Source organism: Balaenoptera physalus (genome assembly GCF_965194825.1).
Source record: "Balaenoptera physalus genome assembly, chromosome: 8".
NCBI lineage: Eukaryota > Metazoa > Chordata > Mammalia > Artiodactyla > Balaenopteridae > Balaenoptera > Balaenoptera physalus.
The window spans coordinates 111,739,733-111,763,335 of NC_138887.1; the positions used below are offsets into that span (position 1 = coordinate 111,739,733).

A 23,603-nucleotide genomic window follows, 5' to 3' on the forward strand; every position below is an offset into this window, starting at 1 on the left:
GCTATATAAGAGAAATTATCTAGTGCATTGCTTTTAAACATTTTTCTCTTCACAGGTCTGGCCTGATTTTCCTGATATTGTTATCAACAGTTCTCTAGACTGGGAAAGTCAAGTGGAGGTAAAGGGCCTGTATGGATGTTGGGTGAAATCAGGGTTGCCAGGAAGGTGCAGCCATACTTAGGATACTGGACATCCCCATGGCATGGGCATGGGCGCGAGATGAGGAAACTTAGGTAGGGAACATGTCCTGTGTGTCTGTCTGTGTGCCAGTCACTTTACATGCAATATTTTGCCCCAGTTGGGAGGTAGATATTATTATACTTTGCATAACTAAGACTCAGAGAACTTAAATTACTTGTGTCCATGGTTTTAGGTGACAGAGTGGTGATTTCCAATCCAAGGCTGTCAGATTGCAAACATCCATGAAATTTCCGCTGAATGATACCTCGAAGAAACAGTGCCTTTTGTCTGAATTAGTGTATTTATTGTTGTTTTCATTATTGTTGTATTTGCCTTGTGTATCTCTTTTAAACAGTCTCCCACCACTGTCTTTAGTGATTGGGTAATTTTCTCTGTACCTCTTTTTTTTCATGGACAGGCTTTTCCATCTTCTCTCTTATAAATCCCCCCATCTTTCCTTGGGTTTCCCAACTTTGATCTTATCTTCCAGTTTCCAGCCATATGTTAAAACTTGCACTCTCCTGGGAACAGGTTCTTACTTGTAATGGATCTCAGATGAGGACCCAAGGGAGAGAACCTAGCTTGCTGTGATCTCTGTTGCTTCTCACAGAAGATCACTTGAAGTTTCATGGTCCAGGCAGCCCACATGGACATAGGAATCCACCAGAGAAGTTCAGGGTCATGGGCTCCTTGACTTTATTTATTTAGTTTTTAGTATTTTCCGCCAGCTTAATGGCGTATAATTGACAAATAAAATTGTATATATGTAAAGTGTACAATGTGATAATTTGATATACATATATATCATGAAATGATTATGAGAATCAGGTTAAGTAACGCATCCATCATTTCACATAGTTGCCATTTGTGTACTGTGTGGTAAGAATGTTTAAGATCTACTCTCTTAGCAACTTTTAAGTATACGATACAGTATTATTAAGGACAATCACCATGTTGTACATTAGTCTCAGAAACGTATTCATCTTATAAATGAAGGCTTGCAACCTTTGACCAGCATCTCCTCATTTCCCCCACCCCCTGGCACCCGGTAATCACCACTCTATGCTCTGTTTCTATGAGTTCAACTTTTTTTTTTTTTTCTCAGATTCCACATATAAGTGAGATCATACAGAATTTGTCTTTCTCTGTCTGGCTTATTTCACTTAGAATAATGCCTTCTAGGTTTATCCATGTTGTTGCAAATGGCAGGTTTTCCTTCTTTCTCATAGCTGAATAATATTCCATCGTATGTATAGACACCACACGTTCTTTATCCATTCATCTGTGGACAGACACTTAGGTTACTTCAACATCTTGGCTATTGTGAATAAATGCTGCAATGAACATGGGAGTACAGATATCTCTTCAAGATGCTGATTTCGCTTCCTTCAGGATATATACCCAGAAGTAGAATTGCTGGATCATACAGTAGTTCTATTTTTAATTTTTTGAGGGAACGCCATACTATTGGGTTGGCCCAAAAGTTTGTTCTGGTTTTTCCGTAACATCTTATGGAAAAACCCTAACGAAGTTTTTTGCTAACCCAGTATTTTCTGTAGTGGCTGTACCAATTTACATTCCCCCCAGCAGTGCACAAGGGTTCCCTTTTCTTCACATCCTTGCCAACACTTGTTATCTCTCATCTTTTTCATAAAAGCTGTCCTAACAGATGATCATTGTGGTTTTGATTTGCATTTCCTTGATGATTAGTGATGCTGAGAACCTTTTCATGTACCTGTTGGCCGTTTGTATGCCTTCTTTGGAAATTTGTCTGTTCAGGTCCTTTGTCCATTTTTAAATCAATATATTTGTGGGTTGTTTTTTTTTTGTTTGTTTTTTTGCTATTGAGTTGTATAAGCTCCTTATATACTTCTGATATTAACTCATCAGGTATTTGATTTACAAATATTTTCTCCCATTCTGTAAGTTGCCTTTTCATTTTATTGATTGTTTCCTTAGCTGTGGAGAAGCTTTTTAGTTTGATGTAATCCCACTTGTTTATTTTTGCTTTTGTTGCTTGTGTTTTTGGTGTCAAATCCAAAAAAATCATTGCCAAGACCAATGTCAAGGAGCTTTTTCCTGTGTTTTCTTCTAGGAGTTTTATGGTTTCCGGTTTTACATTTAAGTCTTTAATTCATTTTGAATTAATTTTTGTGAGCAGTGTAAGATAGGAGTCCAGTTTCATTCTTTTGCGTGTGGATATCCATGTTTTTCTTTTTTCTTAGATTCACCACCCCCCCACCCCCCACCGCTTTCCCCCCTTGGTGTCCATACGTTGTTCTCTACATATCCACATTTTTCTAACACTGTTAACAGAAGATTATCCTTTCCCTATTTGTGTTCTTGGCACCCTTGTCAAAGATTAATTGACTGCATGTGTGTGGGTTTATTTCTGGGCTTTCTATTATGTTCCACTGGTCTATGTGTCTGTTTTTATGGCAGTACCATGACTTTTAAATCAGTATGCTGGGGAGAGGGCCACTTCAGCAATCAAGAAGTTGGCTACCACTGTGTGAGCCCTGCAGTACATCGGCCGTTAGAGGCAATACTGCCACCTTGAGGGCATTTGGAAATCTGTGGGACAGTTTTGATTATTGCAAGGGGAGCACCAAGTGACATTTTGTAGGCAGTGACCAGGGATGCCCCAATTGCAGGGGATTTTCCACCAAGAATTCTCCTGCCCTAAATGCCAATTGTGCCCCTGATGAGAAATATTTCATTAGGGGGTCGCAGTGTTTGTTAGGTAGCACATAAGACATTCTCAATAGATAGAATGATTTTAACTATTTATATTAATAAGACCCACTTGATGAGATTAGTGGGCCTGAGGCTACTGGATCTGAAGCTTAGATGTTTAATACAGTAAGCCTGGCATGGGGCCTAGGAATTGCATTTTGGTAGCACACAATGGACTGTGATAAGTAATCCTGGGACCAGACGTGCAAGTGGGTACATCCTGAGTTGAGGACTAGGGAAAGTGAGGACAGAAGCAATGAGGCAAGAGTGGAATACAGACAGGAGTGAGGCAGAGCCAGTACCTTGGAGAACAGCAGAACATTTTTAATTTCATGGGTAAGGGTCAGAGCACCTTTTAGTGGGGCTAATAAATCAAAGTTAGTCAAGTTTCTCACTTGTATCTCATTTGGGATTCAGTTATCACTTGGACACGGCTGGTATTGACTCTGTTTATTCCAATTCTCCACTTCCCTCCTCTACCCATGTTTCTAACCCTGCCTGAGCTGGAGTTCTCTGTTTCTGGTGAAAGGTTCTATTTTGTTGGGTCCATGTTTCTACGTCCATTTTCTAACAAAAAGGCAACCTTGGCATGCCTCCCTTTCACGAGACGCTCAGTGGTCTGGCTCACTACCTCGGAAGCTCTCCGTGAGCTGGATTCCTGCACACTGATCCATTTCTGGTTTTTTCTTTGTGTGCTTTTTGGCCTTTTTTCTAGACATTTGGGATTCCACTTGCCTTTTGCCTATCATGTATAGGTACTGGAGGTTCCCTAGACCAAGTCCTTTTTCTGTTGTTTACTCCCCACCCACACTCTTGCCACCAGCATTATTTAGCTTTTTAACTCTTGAAATGCACTGATGAACACAGAGGAACCAATTTACTGAGACATACAAAGGACCATAAAGCTCCATAACAAGCATCATAGCTATATAGAAATTTAAGAATATTTGCTATTGCTAAGTGGCGTGAATTTACAATTATGCTCTGAACATTTATCTTATGTCAGCTTCTAAGCTAAGCATGGTTGGGGAATACAAAGGTCAACAAGGGCCTTGATCTCGAAAGGGTTATAGTTCAGGAGTTATACCTTGGGTCCATTTTTCAGGTTAAAATAAAGACACAGTTTTTTATTATTTGAAGAAGATAAGAGAAAGGGGAGTTGAAACTTCCTCTTTAAGTCCTCCCAATTTAGTTGACACACAACTGCACTATTCAAGTGATTCTGAAACCATAGAAAACCCAGATACATATCAGTTAGATAGTCTTACGTAATAAAATGCAGTCTTATCTCTCACCCTTTTTTCCTACTGGGAATGAGATAGGAGAGGATCAGCTGGATGTTTCTTTTCAACCTGTTGACAATGCATCTGCTGTCTGCCCCTTTCAAGCTGCAGTCTCCCTGGCTCATGCTTTGTCTTTGAGGAGTGCTTAGGAAATTGCAGGACAGAAGTTGAGGGGTGGGTATCTAACGGTGGAAAAAGTGAGTTCAGGGTGTTGATGGCTACCATTCATGTTGATACAAAGAGGAAAACAGTCCATGGATGCTTTCCAAATGATAAGAAGGTGTCTCATTTGTGCTCATTTCTGTTCTTTGAGCTCATTGTATTTCAAATAAGCCAAGAACATCACTTAAGCTCATAACTTTGGATTAACTATCACCACACAGTATAGGCTTTGCATGAGTTAAGCTTTCAGGAAATGCCTGTTTTCTGTCTAATATATTTGTTTGGGACAAATAAATTGTATTTACTTTTTACAGCAATACCGAGCTTACGTGGCCTTCCCAGACTTTTTCCGTAATTCAACCATCACATGGTGGAAAAGGGAGTTGAGAGAAATGTACACCAATCCACGGGATCCAGAGAAGAGCTTGAAGTTTGATGGCCTGTGGATCGTAAGTGTGTGTGTTTGTGTCTGTGTGCATGGGAATAGGTGTGTTTCTATCTCTGTGTGCCTAAGCATATGTATTACTGACCTTTAATCAAAAGGTGTAATAGTCATCCAAGAAAGACCTTGGACATATCAGACTGCAGTTCCTCCAATCTGGAGTGGACCATTCTGATACTCCTCATACCTTGTACCTTGTCTGAAGTTCTTGCTGTAGAATTCCAAGCTGATTACCAGGAATTCCTTGGAACTGAGCCTGCCTCACACCCTGAGTGAGAATTTTTTTCAAATCCTCCAGCCAGTCATTCTGTAGGGCTTAATTGATCTTTTTCAGGCTGGATTTGATGAATCTCCCTGGGCTGGTATCTATGGAATTACTGGATGGTGAACAATTATTCTCTACTTCCTTGTCTCTGAGTTGACAGTATATAATTCTTTTTAAAAGTAAAGTATTCCTGTGTTTGACATTTCCAGGATATGAATGAACCAGCGAGCTTCGTGAGTGGGGCAGTCCCTCCAGGCTGCAAGGATGCCTATCTGAACCACCCTCCCTACATGCCATGTAAGGACCCTTGGCCTCCTCTACTGGCAGCGCCATGGCTGCAGGGAGTGAGCTGCAAGAGTCCAGCAGCCAGACATTTATCCTGATGTTCAGGGACATCCTGACTGACACTCTGGTTTTGGGGGGACCAAAGACAAACACACTCCAAGAACTTTACCCAGTTGGGTGTGGGCAAGTTATTGGCCCCTTTGGGTAAGTTTCTCAAATTTTTTTCAAAAAACACTTAACTGTGGTGATGTCTCTAAAGGATCCCACAGCTAGGTGTCTTACTTCTTCAGGCTCATGTTAATCCCTCCACAGGAATTTATTGTGTCACCAGTGGGTGGAAAGTAATGGCCTCGCCTTATCATGGAGTCAATGACTTTGGCGTTGTACTTGTGTTCATGTCTTGGCTCCGGAAATTATACGCTCTATGATTTGTGTGACCTTTAGCAGATTACTTGCTATTTTCTGATCTCAGTTTTTTAAACTGTAAAAGGAAGATAATGATATCTTCTCCATAGAACTATGATAAGAATTACATAAAATAACATACATGTTAAAAGCCTAGGTTGGAGCCTGTCACACAGTAAGTGTTTGACAACTGCGTTCTTCCCCATGCCCCTGCTTTCTCCTGGGGAACCCTCTGGGGCCCTGGATGTTGAAAACACCTGCGAGTGCCATTGTAGCTCAGAGCCGGGCATGTTTCCATGCCCCTGGGGAGGAGAAGCACCCATGCAGGGGTCAGGTTAGTCTTATGATCCAGAGTCCAATCCCATGAGGAGAGGTCAAGGATAAACAGGATCAGGCAGGGGTGGATTTCACATCACTAGATCTTTCTCCTCAGATTTGGAGTCCAGGGACAGGGGCCTGAGCAGCAAGACCCTGTGCATGGAGAGCCAGCAGCTCCTGCCTGATGGCTCCCCGGTGCGGCACTACGACGTGCACAGCCTGTACGGATGGGCTCAGACCAGACCCACGTACGAGTGAGTCATCAACTACCTTCTCCAGTCGGGACAGCCTGCAGGGACAGCCAGGGACTGATGAAGCTACACCGCTCGTCCTTTCATTCCCTCTGCCAAGAGTTAAGAAGACTTTAATTATAGCTCTGTCGCAATTCTCGTTTATTAAATACTCATGAGCACGGAGCCAGACCCTGTGATCCTAGTTAGCAGGACAGATTTAAATAAGGCGTGGTCCTTATTTAAGTAAGAGACTAATAGTCCTAGTGGAGGAAATACACGTGGAGACATAAGTAAGTTTATCACGCAGCGTGGATGATGCTATAATAACTTTAGTTATTGTAAGGGAACACAGAGGACTGGATATCGCTTTCCTTTTTTTCAAAAGTGACTCATCTCTATTAGAATTTATTTTTTGTCATTCTTTTTGGGTAGCCAATTGGTGTTCTACTTAATTATCACTGTCCCATTTTGTGTGCTCATTCAATGCTTAATAAGAAGTATCCTAAGGAAAGCCTTATAAAGGAATTCATCTTCTTCTTTCCCAAATATATAAAACTATAAGTATTGAGTAAATAAATAGCAAAATTTAGTGATTACCTATTATTTTTAGGTGATCTGGTGAGTTTATTACATTGTGAAGTTTTTTTTATATGAAACACTATAAAACACAATGTAAAGATACAACTTTTAATATTATCACCATCATATTGAGTCAGTCAGTGAGGAACCTCATGGCTCAGATTTCCGTATTCCCTTCTGTGACACAGGAGATATTTTGTCACCATGCCCTAGGCTCAGGAGCTCTGGGAGGAGAAGGTTTGTGGCCTTTCCTCGCCTGCTGTGCCCTAAATCACCCCCTTGTTCCCCTCCGAGCAGAGCTGTGCAGGAGGTGACGGGGCAGCGAGGGATCATCATCACTCGCTCCACTTTCCCCTCTTCTGGCCGCTGGGGAGGACACTGGCTGGGTGACAACACGGCCGCGTGGGACCAGCTGAAGAAATCTATCATTGGTGTGTGGGCTGCTGGGAGAGGAGAGGAGTTGGGGTCTTCGATCAAGGCTTCTCCAAGGAGGGAAGAGAAGGCAGGTCCTGAGTGCCTTGTCTGACACAGCTGTGGTTCTCGTTGCAGGCATGATGGAGTTTAGCCTCTTCGGCATATCCTTTGTAAGTGTCCTTTGGATTACTCCTAATCGCCAAGCAGATGGTGACATCTTTCAGCAATCATTAACGGGCCCATTTTATTCTACCCTGTTTCAGACAGGAGCAGATATTTGTGGATTCTTTCAAGATGCTGAATATGAAATGTGTGCTCGCTGGATGCAGCTGGGGGCCTTTTATCCCTTCTCGAGGAACCACAACAGCATTGGGGCCAGGGTAGGACATTTGAGCTCAGAGCTCAAAAGTTCTGTGTCACCAGGAACACAGACTGTCTTTTTGAACTACAAGTAATGTAGTCTGTATTCCCCAAGGACATCTTCAAAACCATTAAACCCTCATGTTTCTTTTTTTAAAATTTGATATACTTATATATTGTGAAATGATTATCACAGTAGGGTCAGTTAACACCTCCATCATGTCACATAATTACCATTTCTTTTTTGTTGTGAGAACGTTTAATATCTACGCTCTTAGCAACTTTCAAGTATATAATACAGTATTGTTAACTATGGACACCATGCTATACATTATATCACCAGAAATATTTAATTTATAACAAGAAGTTTTTACTCTTTGACCAACATCTCCCCATTTCTCTCACCTCCCAGCCCCTGATAACTACCATTCCAAGTCCTAAGAGGGAAGTTTATAGAAAAAGGAAAGATATCAAATAAGCAACCTAACTTTACACCTCAAGGAACTAGCAAAAGAAGAACAAACTAAGCCCAAAGTTAGCAGAAGAATGGAAATAACGAAGATCAGAGCAGAAATAAATAAAATAGAGACCAGAAAATAGAAAAGATCAATGAAACTAAGAGCTGGTTCTTTGAAAAGATAAACAAAATTGACAAACCTTTAGCTAGATTTCTTAAGACAAAAAGAGAGGAAGCTCAAATATAAATAAAATTGTAAATGAAAAAGGAGACATTATAACTGATACCACAGAAATATACAAGATCATAAGAGACTACTATGAACAATTATATACTGACAAATTGGACAACCTGGTTGAAATGGGTAAATTTCTAGAAACATGAATCTACCAAGACTGAATCATGAAGAGACAGAAAATCTGAACAGACTAGTAATGAGTAAGGAGATCAGTAATCAGAAATCTCCCAACAAAGAAAAGCCCAGGACCAGATGGTTTGCTTGGTGAAGTCTATAAAACATTTAAAGAAGAATTAATGCCAATACTTCTCACGTCCAAAAAATTAAAGGTTTGGGAACACTGCCAAACTAATTTTACAAGACCAGCATTACCCTGATACTTAAGCAGATAAGGACACTACAAGAAAAGAAAAAGAGGCCAATATACTGCAAGAAAAGAAAAACAGGCCAATATCCCTGATGAATATAGTTCTAAAAAGTTTTAACAAAATATTAGTACAATGAATTTGACAGCACACTGAAAGAATGATGCATCATGATCAAGTGGGATTTAACCTTGGGATGCAAGGATGGTTCAATATATGCAAATCATGTGATATACCACATTAATAGAATAAAAGATAAAAATCATATGATCATCTTAATAGGTGCAGCAAAAAAAAAGACTTGACAAATACAACATCTTTTCATGATTAAAAACTCTCAACAAATTGAGTATAGAAGGAATGTACCTCAACATAATAAAGGCCGTATATGACAAGCTCATGGCTAATATTATACTCAACAGTGAAAAGTTGAAAGCTTTTTCTCTAAGATCAGGACAAAGACAAGGGTTCCCACTCTCACTACTCCTAGTCAACATAGATACTGGAAGTCCTAGTCAGAGCCATCAGATGAGAAAAAAAAAGCATTCAAATCAGAAAAGAAGAAGTAAAATGGTCTCTGTTTACAGTTTATATGATCTTATATACAGAAAATCCTAAAGATGTCACCAAAAAACTATTAGAAACTAATCAATGAATTCAGTGAAGTTGCACAATATAAAATCAACATACAGAAATCGATTGCCTTTCTATACACTAACAGTGAAATATCTGAAAAAGGAATAAAGAAAACAATCCCATTCACAATAGCATCAGAACACAATAAAGTACTTAGCAATAAACTTAACCAAGAAGGTGAAAGATCTGTACACTGAAAACTGTAAGACACTGATGAAAGAGACAAGTGGAAAAATATTCTGTGTTCATGGATCAGAAGAATTAACATTGTTAAAATGTCCGTACTAAAACCATCTATGAAGTCAATGTAATTCCAATCAAAATTCTAATGGGATTTTTCACAGAAATAGAAAAAAATATCCTAAAAGTTGTATGGAATTACAAAAGACCATGGACAGCTAAAGCAGTCCTGAGAAAGAACAAAGCTAGAGGCATCAGGCGTCCTGATTTCAAACTATATTACAAAGCTATAATAATCAAAACTATATGGTCTAGTAATCAAAACAGTATGGTATTGGCATAAAAAATAGACTCATAGACCAATGGAACAGAATCGGAGCCCAGAAATAAACCTTTGCATGTACTGTCAACTAATATTTGACAAGAGAGCCAAAAATACTCTGTGGAGAAAACATAGTCTCTTTAATGCATGATGTTGGTAAAACTAGATAATCACAGGCACACTCACAAAAATAAATCTTACCACACTCACAAAAATTAACTCAAAATGGATTAAGACCTGAAACCATAAAACTCCTAGAAGAAAACATAGGGAAAAATCTACTTGACATTGTTCTTGGCAATTTTTTTTTTTGATATGACACCAAAAGCACAAAGAACAGAAGCAAAATTAAAGAAGTGGGACTACATCACACTAAAAAGCTTCTGCATGGAATCAACAAAATGAAAAGACAACCCACAGAATGGGAGAAAATACTTGCAAACTATGTATCTGATAAAGGGTTAATATCCAAAATATAAAAGGCACTCATACAACTCAATAGCAAAAAAAAAAAAAAATCTGATTTAAAAATGGGCAGAGGAACTGAATAGACATTTTTCCAAAGAAGATATACAAATAGCCAACAAGTACATGAAAAAATCCTCATGTTTCAATGAATCAATATTCTTTCAGTTTGGGCATTGTACCAAATATATACCCCACCCCCCATTTCTTATGGGGAATTTTTTCAACTGTCCTGGGAAAGCTTCAGTGACCTCTTTTGGTCTATTAAAAACATTCTTTGAGTCTCATCTATAGTCATTGTTGGTTTAGCTCTGTTTGATCTTCATTTGGAATAAATGTTCAGTGATCTCCTTACGTCCCCCAGGTCCCCTAAGTTGAGCCCTGAACACATTCTTTTCTCCTTAGAGGCAAGACCCTGTGTCCTGGAATTCTACCTTTGTGACTATCTCCAGAAGTGTCCTGCAGACCAGATACGCCCTGTTGCCATATCTGTACACCCTGATGCACAGGGCCAACACGGAGGGCAGCACTGTCGTGCGGCCTCTTCTCCATGAGTGAGTGTCTAGCGAGGATACCAATGACTAAGTGATAATTTTATTCTATATGGTGGCAGTTGAAGAAAACAATTCTTCCAAATTAAAGGCATGACTGCTTTTGCCAAAAGCTCTCTAGGCACAGACCGTACATTATGACTCCTTTTAGCATGGTGTCAGTCACACCTTAGCTCTTTGGTAAAAGACTACTGATTTTTTTTGAAAAATTTCAAAATGATATACAATACAACACAGAATAATTTCTTTCTAATTTGGGCCTGTAAAGACCTACCTATCCTTTATAGTAGCTCAGGTCACGAAAGAAGGCATTCCAGGGGGATATCTGAGGAATGGAGGCCATTCTTGCATTAAAATGTGCCGTGGTTAAGAAACATGTGGAGATATTGATAGGTGAGAACGTGTCTAAATCCAACCATTTCTGGGGTTTGAAGAACATGACATGTAGAAAGTGAGCATGTATCTAATTAAGGTTGACCTAGGGGAAGAATAAAGGATGGCATAGGATGTGGCTGGATTTCCAACTTGGGTCTGGACTTGAGGAGTTTCTTCAAGGCCTCGATCTGGAGTCCTGTAGGGGTCCTAATTGTGGTACCTTGGTTTCCCTCTCCAGGTTTGTGTCAGACCAGGTGACCTGGGATGTAGACAATCAGTTCCTTCTGGGCCCAGCCTTCCTGGTCAGCCCTGTCCTGGAGCCTGTGAGTATGGAGGCCTCTGATGAATAGAGGGTCCCAGCTATGAGGCCGGTGACTAGCTGAGGAGAAGAGGCCTCATCTGATGGGGTCCTGAGATGTGGTTTCTTATTCTACCTCTGTCTCTTCCTCTACCTCTGAGCTGAAGTTCATCACTTAGGTGTTCTGGTCCTCAGCTCCCTCTTCTTTAAAATCAGTATAATGAATTCTGATTCACTGGATAATCAAGAAGGAAAAAACCCTTTGATATATTTGAAGATATAATCATTTCTTCTTTAACTGAAATAAGGAGTATGAGTCAGGTGGGGACAGTACTATAAGGAAATCCTTGCTATCCTCTATCACCATTAAAACAAAACTTTTCAGAAGGATTGTTTGTAGCAATGTGTATAATTTTGTTGCTGGCTAGCTCTTCCCTTCCTCCAAAAGAGGTCCTCAGGCAGCCATTTCTTTACTTCATCTATCAATGATTAGGCTTCTGATTAAAATAACAGTTAACCGGATCTTCTCCAAAACTCACTGCACTAATCATAATTTCTGAAGTATTGGTGCCGTAAACCTACAAATTTTTTTTCTGCTCTAGACCCAACCTCAGTTTGTCTCTTTAGAGAGGGTATGGGATAAGTCTATAAGTAAATGATGATTTTTTTTTTCCCCCCTTAAGTCCCGGATCCCAAAGGGTTTTACAGAAGCCACCATTTTTGGTTAGGCAAATCTCCCCAGTTTGAGACGGGATCAGAGAAGGGAGCCTTTCCCAACACTGGTGAGCTCTAGAGAAAAGAGGCCTGTGGGTCCAAGGCCATTGCGTTGTTTTGACCCCTGTACTCTGCAAACGGGTTACTCTGCCCTGGAGAGCTGAGCCCACTGCTCATGCCTTGTTTTTTTTTTGTTTAATTTTAGAACGCCAGAAATGTCACTGCATATTTCCCTAGAGCCCGCTGGTATGATTACTACACGGTATGTTTTTCTGATTGTTTCTGTACAACCTGGGGAAATGATAGCATTCACAGGCTTTAGAATCTGACAGACCTCAGGTCAAATTCTGGCTCCGTAACCCACTTGTTGTGTGTTCTTGGACATGTCCCTTTTAACCTTGTAGCCTCATTTTTCTCACCTCCACATGGGGAAAGACCGCCTCCCTCACAGAATTGTTCTGAAATGCGTAAAAGCATCTCCTGTAGTGCCTGGCTTTTTGTGGGTGTTCTTTATGTGTTAGTTTTTATCTTTCCTTATACCGCCACTATTCACAGTGGTGTATAATGGCAGACACTGGTAAATGCTTGAAGTTGTGCTGGAAACTATGATTTTTGTTTATATTCTCCGTGCTAGACTGGAAGTTCATAAGTATTAGGAGCCTTTTCCCCTCTGTTTTTACATAATACCTTCTTTTATAGCATAGATGCCCAAAGTGGAGTTGTTAAATGTACTTTCCTAAGGTAAGCAAGGTCCTAGGCAGTATGTAAAATGTACACAGAGGTATAAGGCCCGACTTTTGTGAGCTGGTGTAATGCAAATGCATTTAGAAATGGGGAAGGAACACAGCCTTCTCTGTCATATGACTTTTCTGGGCTAGTCTGAACCCCAGAGACTCAGTTGGGAAAACAGTCTTTCACAGAAGCTTCAAGCAGTGTTCTTTTTTTTTTAAATTTTTATTGGAGTACAGTTGATTTATAATGTTGTGTTAGTTTTAGGTGTGTGGCAAAGTAAGTCAGCTATACATATACATATATCCACTCTTTTTTAGATTCTTTTCCCATATAGGCCATTACAGAGTATTGAGTAGAGTTCCCTGTGCTATACAGTAGGTCCTTATTAGTTATCTATTGTATATATAGTAGTGTATTTATGTCAATTCCAATCTTCCAATTTATCGCTCCCCTCCCTTACCCCCTGATAACCAAAAGTTTATTTTCTACATCTGTAACTCTATTTCTGTGTTGTAGATAAGTTCATTTGTAGCCTTTTTTTTAGACTCCACATATAAGCGATATCATATATTTGTCTTTCTCTGTCTGACTTACTTCACTCAGTATGACAATCTCTAGGTCCATCCATGTTGCTGCAAATGGCATTATTTTGTTCTTTTTTATGATTGAGTAATGTTCCATTGAATATATGTACCACATCTTCTTTATCCATTCCTCTGTTGATGGACATTTAGGTTGCTTCTATGTCCTGGCTATTGTGAATAGAGCTGCAGTGAACATTGGGGTTCATGTATCCTTCCGAATTATGGTTTTCTCTGGTATATGCCTAGGAGTGGGATTCCTGGTCATATGGTAGTTCTATTTTTAGTTTTTTAAGAAACCCCCATACTGTTTTCCATAGTGGCTGTACCAATTACTAGAGAAATGCAAATCAAAACCACAATGAGGTATCACCTCACACCAGTCAGAATGGCCATCATCAAAAAAACTACAAACAACAAATGCTGGAGAGGATGTGGAGAAAAGGGAACCCTCCTACACTGTTGGTGGGAATGTAAATTGGTACAAGCAGTGGTCTTTTGCAGGGACACAGACAAATCAGAGTTTGATTTTTTTTTATAAATTTATTAATTTAATTCATTTTTGACTGTGTTGGGTCTTCATTGCTGCGCACAGGCTTTCTCTAGTTGTGGCGAGCGGGGGCTACTCTTCGTTGCAGTGTGCGGGCTTCGTATTGCGGTGGCTTCTCTTGTTGTGGAGCACGGGCTCTAGGCACACGGGCTTCAGTAGTTGTGGCACGCAGGCTCAGTAGTTGTGGCTCATGGGCTCTAGAGCGCAGGCTCAGTAGCTGTGGCTCACAGGCTTAGTTGCTCCGTGGCATGTGGGATCTTTCCGGGCCAGGGATTGAACGTGTGTCCCCTGCATTGGCAGGCGGATTTTTAACCACTGCACCACCAGTGAAGTCCAGAGTTTGATTCTTGAGGAAGAATCAACGGTAGTGTCTCCTCTCTCTCTAACTAGTCCTCCTCTCCTGACTTTTCTGAGCAGAGCAAAGCAGCAAACTAGAAATACAGCAAAAGGATAACAGCAGGAGGACAAGAGGCAGAGCATGCTCTGGGCCCTTTCAGCCAAGCCATTTGTAGTGGGATTGGGTGAAAACCCTGCAAGGACAATGGAAATTTTGTTCCTTTTCTTCTCTGTCTTATGGAGCCCTGAGTCCTCCCTGACACGCCCTTTTTTCCTGAGCTGGATCTGTCCACTGGTTGGCAGTAGGTTAAGACTGCTCTGTGCTTCCCAAAGAGGGCCTTTCTGGGAGGGAGCAGCCAACTTCCTTTAAGTGAGTGTAGCCTTTGTCCTGAGTTTGCATGTTGACTGGCTTATTCACTAACAGGCAGTCATTCTGAGTACACTGAGGCTCCTGGGTGCGGGGCCAGGGCCAGGGTGAAGCAAGTAAGGTGCCTAGGGCACACGGTTTAAGGAGGCACTCCTTTTTAAGGCGGCCCCTGTGTTTGCAGGACCCTGAGAGTAAGTGCCTTCTTAAATGGTGCATCCTAGGCACCTTACACATCTCACTCTAGTCCCAACCTTGCCCAGGTGCAAACCACCTTACTGAGCTCTGGGTGTGGTATATACTGGAAAAGTTTCCCTATGGAGTTCACCATCTAATCTGGAGCTAATATTTGCATGTTATAAATACTAATACATATATACATAATTATATATACCATATAAAAGAAAGTGAAGTGTGAGGGCTATCAATGAAGAGAAAAGTTTCCTGGAATTGCTGGTTTTATACATGGCTTTTAAATAGAAAATAGCTTTTTTTTTTTTTTAACATCTTTATTGGAGTATAATTGCTTTACAATGGTGTGTTAGTTTCTGCTTTATAACAAAGTGAATCAGTTATACATATACATATATCCCCATATCACTTCCCTCTTGTGTCTCCCTCCCTCCCACCTTCCCTATCCCACCCCTCTAGGTGGTCACAAAGCACTGAGCTGATCTCCCTGTGCTATGCGGCTGCTTCTCACTAGCTATCTATTTTACATTTGGTAGTGTATATATGTCCATGCCACTCTTTCACTTTGTCCCAGCTTACCCTTCCCCCTCCCCGTATCCTCAAGTCCATTCTCTTGTAGGTCTGCATATTTATTCCCATCTTGCCCCTAGGTTCTTCATGACAATTTTTGTTTGTTTGTTTTTAAGATTCCATATATATGTGTTAGCATACGGTATTTGTTTTTCTCTTTTTGACTTACTTCACTCTGTATGACAGACTCTAGGCCCATCCACCTCACTACAAATAACTCAGTTTCGTTTCTTTTTATGGCTGAGTAATATTCCATTGTATATATGTGCCACATCTTCTTTATCCATTCATCTGTTGATGGACACTTAGGTTGCTTCCATGTCCTGGCTATTGTAAATAGAGCTGCAATGAACATTGTGGTACATGACTCTTTTTGAATTATGGTTTTCGCAGGATATATGCCCAGTAGTGGGATTGCTGGGTCGTATGGTAGTTCTGTTTTTAGTTTTTTAAGGAACCTCCATACTGTTCTCCATAGTGGCTGTATCAATTTAAATTCCCACCAACAGTGCAAGAGTGTTCCCTTTAAATAGAAAATAGCTTTGATTGAGTCTTTCAACTTTTTTTGTTTCTTTTTGACACAAAACTAAACATAGGAAGCCAAATGTTGATGGAACAAGCCATTTAGAAAAAAATAAAATTTTGATGTTTAATTAGAATCAAGTAGTTTTGAGTAGTTTCATCAGAGGCTATCTGGCCCACAAAGTGTAAAATATATCCTATCTGACCCTTTAAAGGTGAAATTTGTTAATCCCTATTCTAGAAGATACACAAAGTGTATGAGACCTATTTCACCATCTGGTCATGTGAAAAGGAACAAGTTAAGGAACCTACTGTATAGCACAGGGAACTCTGCTTAATACTCTGTAATAACCTAAATAGGAAAAGAATTTGGAAAAGGAATAGATACATGTATATGTATAACTGAATCACTTTGCTGTATACCTGAAACTAACAGAACATTGTTAATTAACTATACTCCAATATAAAATAAAAATTTAAAAAATCATTCGATATAAGGAACACTGTGGAATATTAAAATATAGTGTAGAAATTTAGAGGAAGAATAAATGCAGGTATACTGGTTAAAGGATGGAGGATATCAGAGGAATATGGACTGGAAAGGTACCCTGAAAGACATACGGGATGCCAAGAAATTAGGAAAGTAAAAATCCCTCCACTGGTAAAAATTCAAACATTGGAAAAGGGAAAACATTGGAAAATGGAAAGTAAAATTCACCATTCTCCCTGTCTCCCAATCCTTGGTCCCCCTTCTAAAGCTAACCCCCATTAACAATCTGTTATATATCTTTGCTGATAAAAATTTGTGCATAGATTAGCATATGTGTATTCTTTTTTTATTTACACAAATAGTATCTTACTCTACATACTATTGGACCTTGATTAATTCACCTAATAACATATCTTGAAGATCTTTGTATGTCAGCACTTGAAGCTCTTCCCTGTTCTTTTTAGGAGCTGTGTTATGTTCCATTGTATGGAATCATTTAGCAAAGCACCTCTGTGGATGGACAGTTAGGATTTTAGTTTGTTTTCTTGTTTTCTTTTTATAAGTAATGGTGCAATTCTGTAGGAAATATCGCTGTACATATATCTTGGTGTAAGTTTTGGTCAGTGAATTTGCTGGGGTAAAGTATTTGACATTTTGACAGATGCTGGCAGATTGCTTTCCGAAAGGTTTTATCAGCACCCAGTCCCACTGACAGTTTACAGAAGTGTCAGTAAAATATACTTAGTACTTTAAAAGATGAAGAGGAAGGATGTATTTCAGATGTTAGCAAAAGCATGGAAAAATTTGCACCTGGTAAATAGAATGGAAACTTAGGCTCTCCACTTGGAGCAGATGATTCAATCAGATCCTGTTTCTGAACTGGGTTTCTTTGTTGTCACACAGGTTATTATATGCTTAAGTGAGGTAGGAATTTATGTATAGTTCATATAATTCCTGTTTCTACAGTACCTAAATTTTCACCTCTTCCATTCAACAGAACATTGTTAACCTAAATTTCCATCTTGTCTGTTCAAGAAAGCATGTCTTTCATGTGCTCCACTCCCACCCATCACCCAGTGGTTTTCTGAATTTCTAGCCAGAGAAGATGCTTAACACAAGAATCCTTAATAAAAGTTGGCAAAATACCAGAAACAACTTACATTCCCATCAGCACATAAGAGTGTTCATTTCCCTAAGTCATTGTCAGCTTTGAATATTTGTGTTTTTTTTGCTTTTTAAAATATTTATTTATTTATTTATTTTTGGCTGTGTTGGGTCTTCATTTCTGCGCGAGGGCTTTCTCTAGTTGTGGCAAGCGCGGGCCACTCCTCATCGCGGTGCGCGGGCCTCTCACTATCGCGGCCTCTCTTATTGTGGAGCACAGGCTCCAGACGCACAGGCTCAGTAGTTGTGGCTCACGGGCCTAGTTGCTCCGTGGCATGTGGGATCTTCCCAGACCAGGGCTCGAACCCGTGTCCCCTGCATTGGCAGGCAGATTCTCAACCAGTGTGCCACCAGGGAAGCCCCAATATTTGTTTTTTAAAATATTTATATTCATCTTTGTATCACTCTTAAAGGCAATATGGTTCCTAATGCTCACCATTGATTTGATTTGTGATCATCTTTGACAGCCCATTTATACTTCTGTGACCTTTCTATTCTTTTGCCAGTTTCCTATTAAGATAAAGTAATTGTACTGATTTTTAAAGGATAGTTACACACTTAAGTTGATAACACTTTGCCATGTTTACTGGAAGTATTTTTCCACTTTGTCATTTGCTTTTAAATTTTTTATAATTTTAGATAGATATTTTAACTTTTATATAGTCAAATTAATATTTTTTCAGTCACTGGAATGCATTTGGTGAATAGCGAAATGTCAGGATACAGCCTTTTTTTGGTCAAATTTCCCAATACTTTTGCTTTGCTAAACTTCTGTTATTATGTACTGTTTTTACATATGGTAGAATTTGTCTGAAAGGTCTCTTTTTTCCTTTCTATTTTTGATTTGTTAATCTATGAATTATGTATTCTGTCAGTTCTGAACATTTTAGTGATTACTTATTTATAATACAGTTTAATGTATGATAGACCAATGTGTCATCATCTTTTTTCAGAAATGATTTTTTAAAAAAAATTATTTATTTATTTATTTATTTATTTATTTATTTATTGGCTGTGTTGGGTCTTCGTTTTGTGCGAGGGCTCTCTCCAGTTGCGGCGAGCTGGGGCCACTCTTCATCGTGGTGCGCGGGCCTCTCGCCACCACGGCCTCTCTTGTTGCGGAGCACAAGCTCCAGACGCGCAGGCTCAGTAGTTGTGGCGCACGGGCTTAGTTGCTCCGCGGCATGTGGGATCCTCCCAGACCAGGGCTCGAACCCGTGTCCCCTGCATTGGCAGGCAGACTCTCAACCACTGTGCCACCAGGGAAGCCCCATGATTGTTATTTTTATATCTTCTCCCAGATTACATTAAAATATTGTCAATCCAGAAAATAAAAACAAGCTTGTACTAGAATTTTCATTGTGTTTAATATATATTGTATATCATATTTTATCACTTTATGTTATATATATATTATGTCAATGTACATCTGGGAAGAAATGATAGTGTTATAGATTTATTCCTCAAGTGTATATATTTTCACCAAAAAAGTCCAAGAATGTCTCATAGCAGCACTATTTGTAAAATAGCAAAAAAAACTGGAAATAAGACAAATGTCCATAAATGGTGAGCTCAATAAATAGATCATGTTCTATTTTTAAAAATGAATGCTATAGGACAATGAAAATAATAAACTGTTGCTACACAAACAAAGATAATGAACATCACAAACGTAATCTTGAGCACAAATAGCCAGATTCAAGACAGTAAAGAATGTAGGATTCCATTTATGAAATACAAGTCCGAAAACAGGCAAAAGTGAGAGAAATCAGAATAGTTGCCGCCTCTGGTGTGGTGATTATTATGAGAGGGGATGAGAGAGCCTTCTGGGATGCTGGTAATAGTCACTTCTTGATTTAGGTGGTGGTTTCATGGGTGTGTTCACTTGGTAAAACTTTATTGAGCTGTGCATTTTCTATTTGTATAATTTTCTGCACATATGTTACTAAGAAGTTAGCTAGAAAAATTTTATCTCCTCAGGAAGATAAGAAGGTATATTTAAAATAAGAAAACATGCTTTAAACAAAGCATACTCACAAAGCAATCCTTGGAAATTAAACGCATGATGCAGGAATTAAAAAATTTTGTTTAAAAAGAAATTGTAAGGTACAATCTAGGAAATTACCCAGAAAGCGGAACAGAAGGGCAAAGAGATAGAAAGCAGGAGAGGGAAAAATAAGAAAGTCCTACTTGTCTTGAGAGCTACCACTTCTGCCCAGTTTCTCTGCTGCTTGTCCAGTGGAGCTGGAAATGAGCAAATGCCTGAGTGAAGGGTGGGTGAAGAAGGTAAGACTCCTATCTCCCTGTCTCTGTGGTTCCCACTTCCCGGGGATCATGACTTCTCCTACCGTTGCCACCTTAGTAGCTGTGGACTCCCATCCCACACTGTCCCTCCTGTGCTCATCCGACTGCAGAAGCAACAAGCCATCCTTATTGCTTGGCGTTTAGACTGTGCTTGTTTGATGAAGGGGCAGGTGCCTTGAGGCAGGACAGGCTGATGTGCTTCTGGCAAGGCTGGATCTTCATCTGCTCAGGCTTTCAAGCTGCAAAATCAGCAGTTGATAGCTCTTTGACGAGCTTTCGTCTGTCTCCATCATGCCTATGCGACTGAACACGCCATGAAGTTGTTTTCTATCCATCCCTCTCTCCTTTCTGTCATATCGGGCATTATAGCTTGTAGACTGTTTGGGAGAGGGAGAGGCATGGAATTACTCTGACTTGTCTTATTGATTACCTACTTTAGTGTAGATTAAGAGCAGACAGTGTGTGTGAATTAAAGTTTTTATCTACTTCACTCATGGCCATTTTGTTTATTTGTTTACAGGGTAGAATATATATTGGATTTTTAAAACAGTGCTTCTCAGTCATATTCAGTGACTATGCAGGTGATGAAAATTCCCCTTTACAAAGTCACATTAGGTTGTCATTTCTTATTTTAATAATGCTGCTTTTAGATTTGATCTTATAGTCATGTCTTTATGGATATTTTAACAGGAATTTTTTAGGCTAGCCTGGTCAGAAACTATTTAAAGGAAAGGAAACAAGCCTGTGACTCATTAGGTACTAGAAAGGAAATCATGAGAAGGTAGCATATCATATTTAGCCACAATGTGTAGTAGAATGAAAAAAAAAACATTGCGAGAAAGAATTTGGTAGAAATATAACTGACGGTTTTACGTGTATCAAATTTCACTTGAAGGTAGGACAATCAATGGAGGAAAAGTCCAGCATTCGTAAGATACTAGAATAAAGTGTCATTAGACAGCACATAATTCAGTTTTCTCATGATATCAGTAAGAAAACTGAAGAAGCCCAGAGATGTGGGCTGGAATTTGTATTCAGTCCTGTGGACTCTGGGGTCCTGAGGCAGGCACGAAGCAGAGTCCACCCCGGCGAATGTGATGTAGATCGAATCTGCATAAAATGAACATCGGGGACCAAAAGTGAAGAAATGTGGAGGTAGCTGTGCTCCTTACCTCTAAAGTGGTGATTCTCAAAAGGAGGGACCTGCCTATCAGGGGACATTGGCCGAGTCTGGAGACATTTTTGGTTGTCACAATGTGGTGGGAAGTGGGGGAGATGCATCTAGTGGACACTGGACAACATCTAGAAAGCACAGAACAGTGCCCACAGCACAGGGTTATCTGGCCCAGAACGTCCACAGTGCTGAATTCGAGACGCCTTGCTCTAGGCTGAGAACATGTGGGAGGATGGTTTCTTAGGAATCGAGGTTTATGGCCTGGGGTGAGAGATGCTTCTCCCTGTCACAGGCAAGATCAAGATGTGAAACATAAAGGAAGATATAATGAGTTAAAGATAAGGATTTGTGAAGTAAGGCAGTTCACTTTAATTATTTCTGTCAAGTAGGAGTCAAAGGTGTTAGTGAAGTTGGTGAGGGTGGGGTGGGGGGTAGTGGAGGGAGACGGAGGTGGAGTGGGGACAAAACAAAGGGAAGGTCTGGACGTGTCTTTGGGGGAGTGAATCAGGAGCCAAACAGAAAGAAAGAAGGCTCGCTCAGCCTCCTTTAGCAGTACTTCCTACGCAGAAACAGGATGTGGGGTAAGGGTAGGGTGAGAGGCAGCTGTGATCTCATGGGGTGTGTACAGCAGAAGCCCCCAAAGACAAGAGATCCTGACATGATGCCCTGGCAGCAACTCAAGATCCCATAGAGCAGCTGGGCGAGCGTGGAAAAGTGTGATAACAGGTCCTGAACAGGCGGCAGCAGTTTCCGAGCGTGGACAAGATGTCTGGTAAATGTGTCATTCGGGCAGATGTGTTCTCTCCATCACCTTCTTCTGGCCCATAGGGTGTGGACATTCAAGCCCGGGGAGAGTGGAAGTCCTTGCCAGCGCCTCTTGACCATATTAATCTTCATGTCCGTGGGGGCTACATCCTGCCCTGGCAAGAGCCTGCACAGAACACCCACTTAAGGTGAGTGAGAGTGCCACATTTCTCCCTTCCACGCCAGGCAGCTCAGATCCTGGTGAAGCCCACCAATCTGTAAACCGCACCCTCAGGCCCCAGAGCACTTTTACTAAACAGTTTTGTTTGTTTGCTTGCTTACTTGTTTGTATTTTAGCCTTTTTTGGATTCTGTACTCTGAACAATTCTTAATTAACAGCTATTTTAGATCTAAGTGGGTGTGATATTAGGTCTAATTAGTGACATTTGAAGTGGAAGTCAAACAGGAGCAACCATGGTTCATGCTAGTTTTAAAAGACTGGATCATAATTGACTCTTTGCTAAGAAAATTACTGCTGAAAAATTGTGTAAGCCATATGGCAACTGAGGCTGAGATCCCTTACATGCAAGATTTAAAAATTCTAGACCTAATATATAGCCTATGTATTCTAGACCTATATAATAATTGATAATAGCTGACAGCAGGTGAATGCTTGCTCTGTGCCTAGAACTGTACTAATATGGAGATTTCTATTTGGAGATTATCTGTTTTTCCTAACAAAAGGAAAAATAAGCCCTATGGTGTAAGTACTGTTATCATCCCCATTTCTCAGATGAGCAAAGAGAGGCTTCAGGAGGCTAAGTGATTAACTCAGAGTCACACAGTTAGTGAGGAGTTGAGCAGGGACTAAAATCCATGTATGTCTGATGTCAAACTAAAATTCTTGGAGCCCTACTCATTTTATTGCAAAAATTCTGTTGAAAACTGAAGAACTTAGGACATCTGTAAACAGAACTCACTGTACATATGGACATTAGGTCATGAAAGAAGAAAGATTGAAGCACTAGGCTTTTCCTCACAGTGGAGAAAGGAAGGAAGCCAGTGAGTTTGCTTATAGCTTTTTGTAGAGATTGTAGAGCTCCTATGAGCTTATACAGCCTTAAAGGGAAATTCCCTTTGATTCATTCATTCATTCCTGACATGAAGTCATAGAGCTTATGGAGACAGAACTAGAACTAGATCCCAAGTCTCCGGAATCCCAGTACCCAGTCTTTATATCACGAAGCACTTCCTTTATGGTTTTATGAAAACGCTTGGTTTGTGGCTGTGGCTTTGTTTTTACCCAATGTCTCTTTCCTCCGTCACTGCAGCCGTCAGAAATTCACAGGCTTCAAGGTTGCCTTGGATGATGAGGGGACTGCTGAAGGTTGGCTCTTCTGGGATGATGGGCAAAGCATTGGTGAGTAAGGGCCACCTCGGATTCCTTCATGTCAATACCACTGGCTAGGTTCCTGGATATCTTATAGGGCTGCTGTTTCCTTTTCTGTGTTAAGACAGTCGTGCACATCTGTTACTTTTAAGTGTATGATACATGATCCTTGTGCCTCATGCATATGAAGCTTAACTCTGAATCTCTCACCGTTATCCAGCTGTCCT

General features: G+C 40.2%; 1 protein-coding gene across 1 annotated transcript in view; it reads left to right on the forward strand.

Annotated features, from left to right (window-relative positions):
* The window catches only part of MGAM (maltase-glucoamylase), a 155,239-nt gene that overhangs the window by 127,399 nt on the left and 4,237 nt on the right, over nt 1-23,603 (forward strand). Inside the window, exons 36-47 of the mRNA XM_082473191.1 lie at nt 56-118; nt 4,676-4,810; nt 5,278-5,365; nt 6,192-6,330; nt 7,186-7,319; nt 7,438-7,472; nt 7,566-7,682; nt 10,731-10,879; nt 11,490-11,574; nt 12,469-12,525; nt 22,071-22,195; nt 23,318-23,406. Of these exons, the coding sequence (XP_082329317.1) occupies nt 56-118; nt 4,676-4,810; nt 5,278-5,365; nt 6,192-6,330; nt 7,186-7,319; nt 7,438-7,472; nt 7,566-7,682; nt 10,731-10,879; nt 11,490-11,574; nt 12,469-12,525; nt 22,071-22,195; nt 23,318-23,406 (1,216 nt within the window). The remainder of the gene's footprint in view (nt 1-55; nt 119-4,675; nt 4,811-5,277; nt 5,366-6,191; nt 6,331-7,185; nt 7,320-7,437; nt 7,473-7,565; nt 7,683-10,730; nt 10,880-11,489; nt 11,575-12,468; nt 12,526-22,070; nt 22,196-23,317; nt 23,407-23,603) is intronic.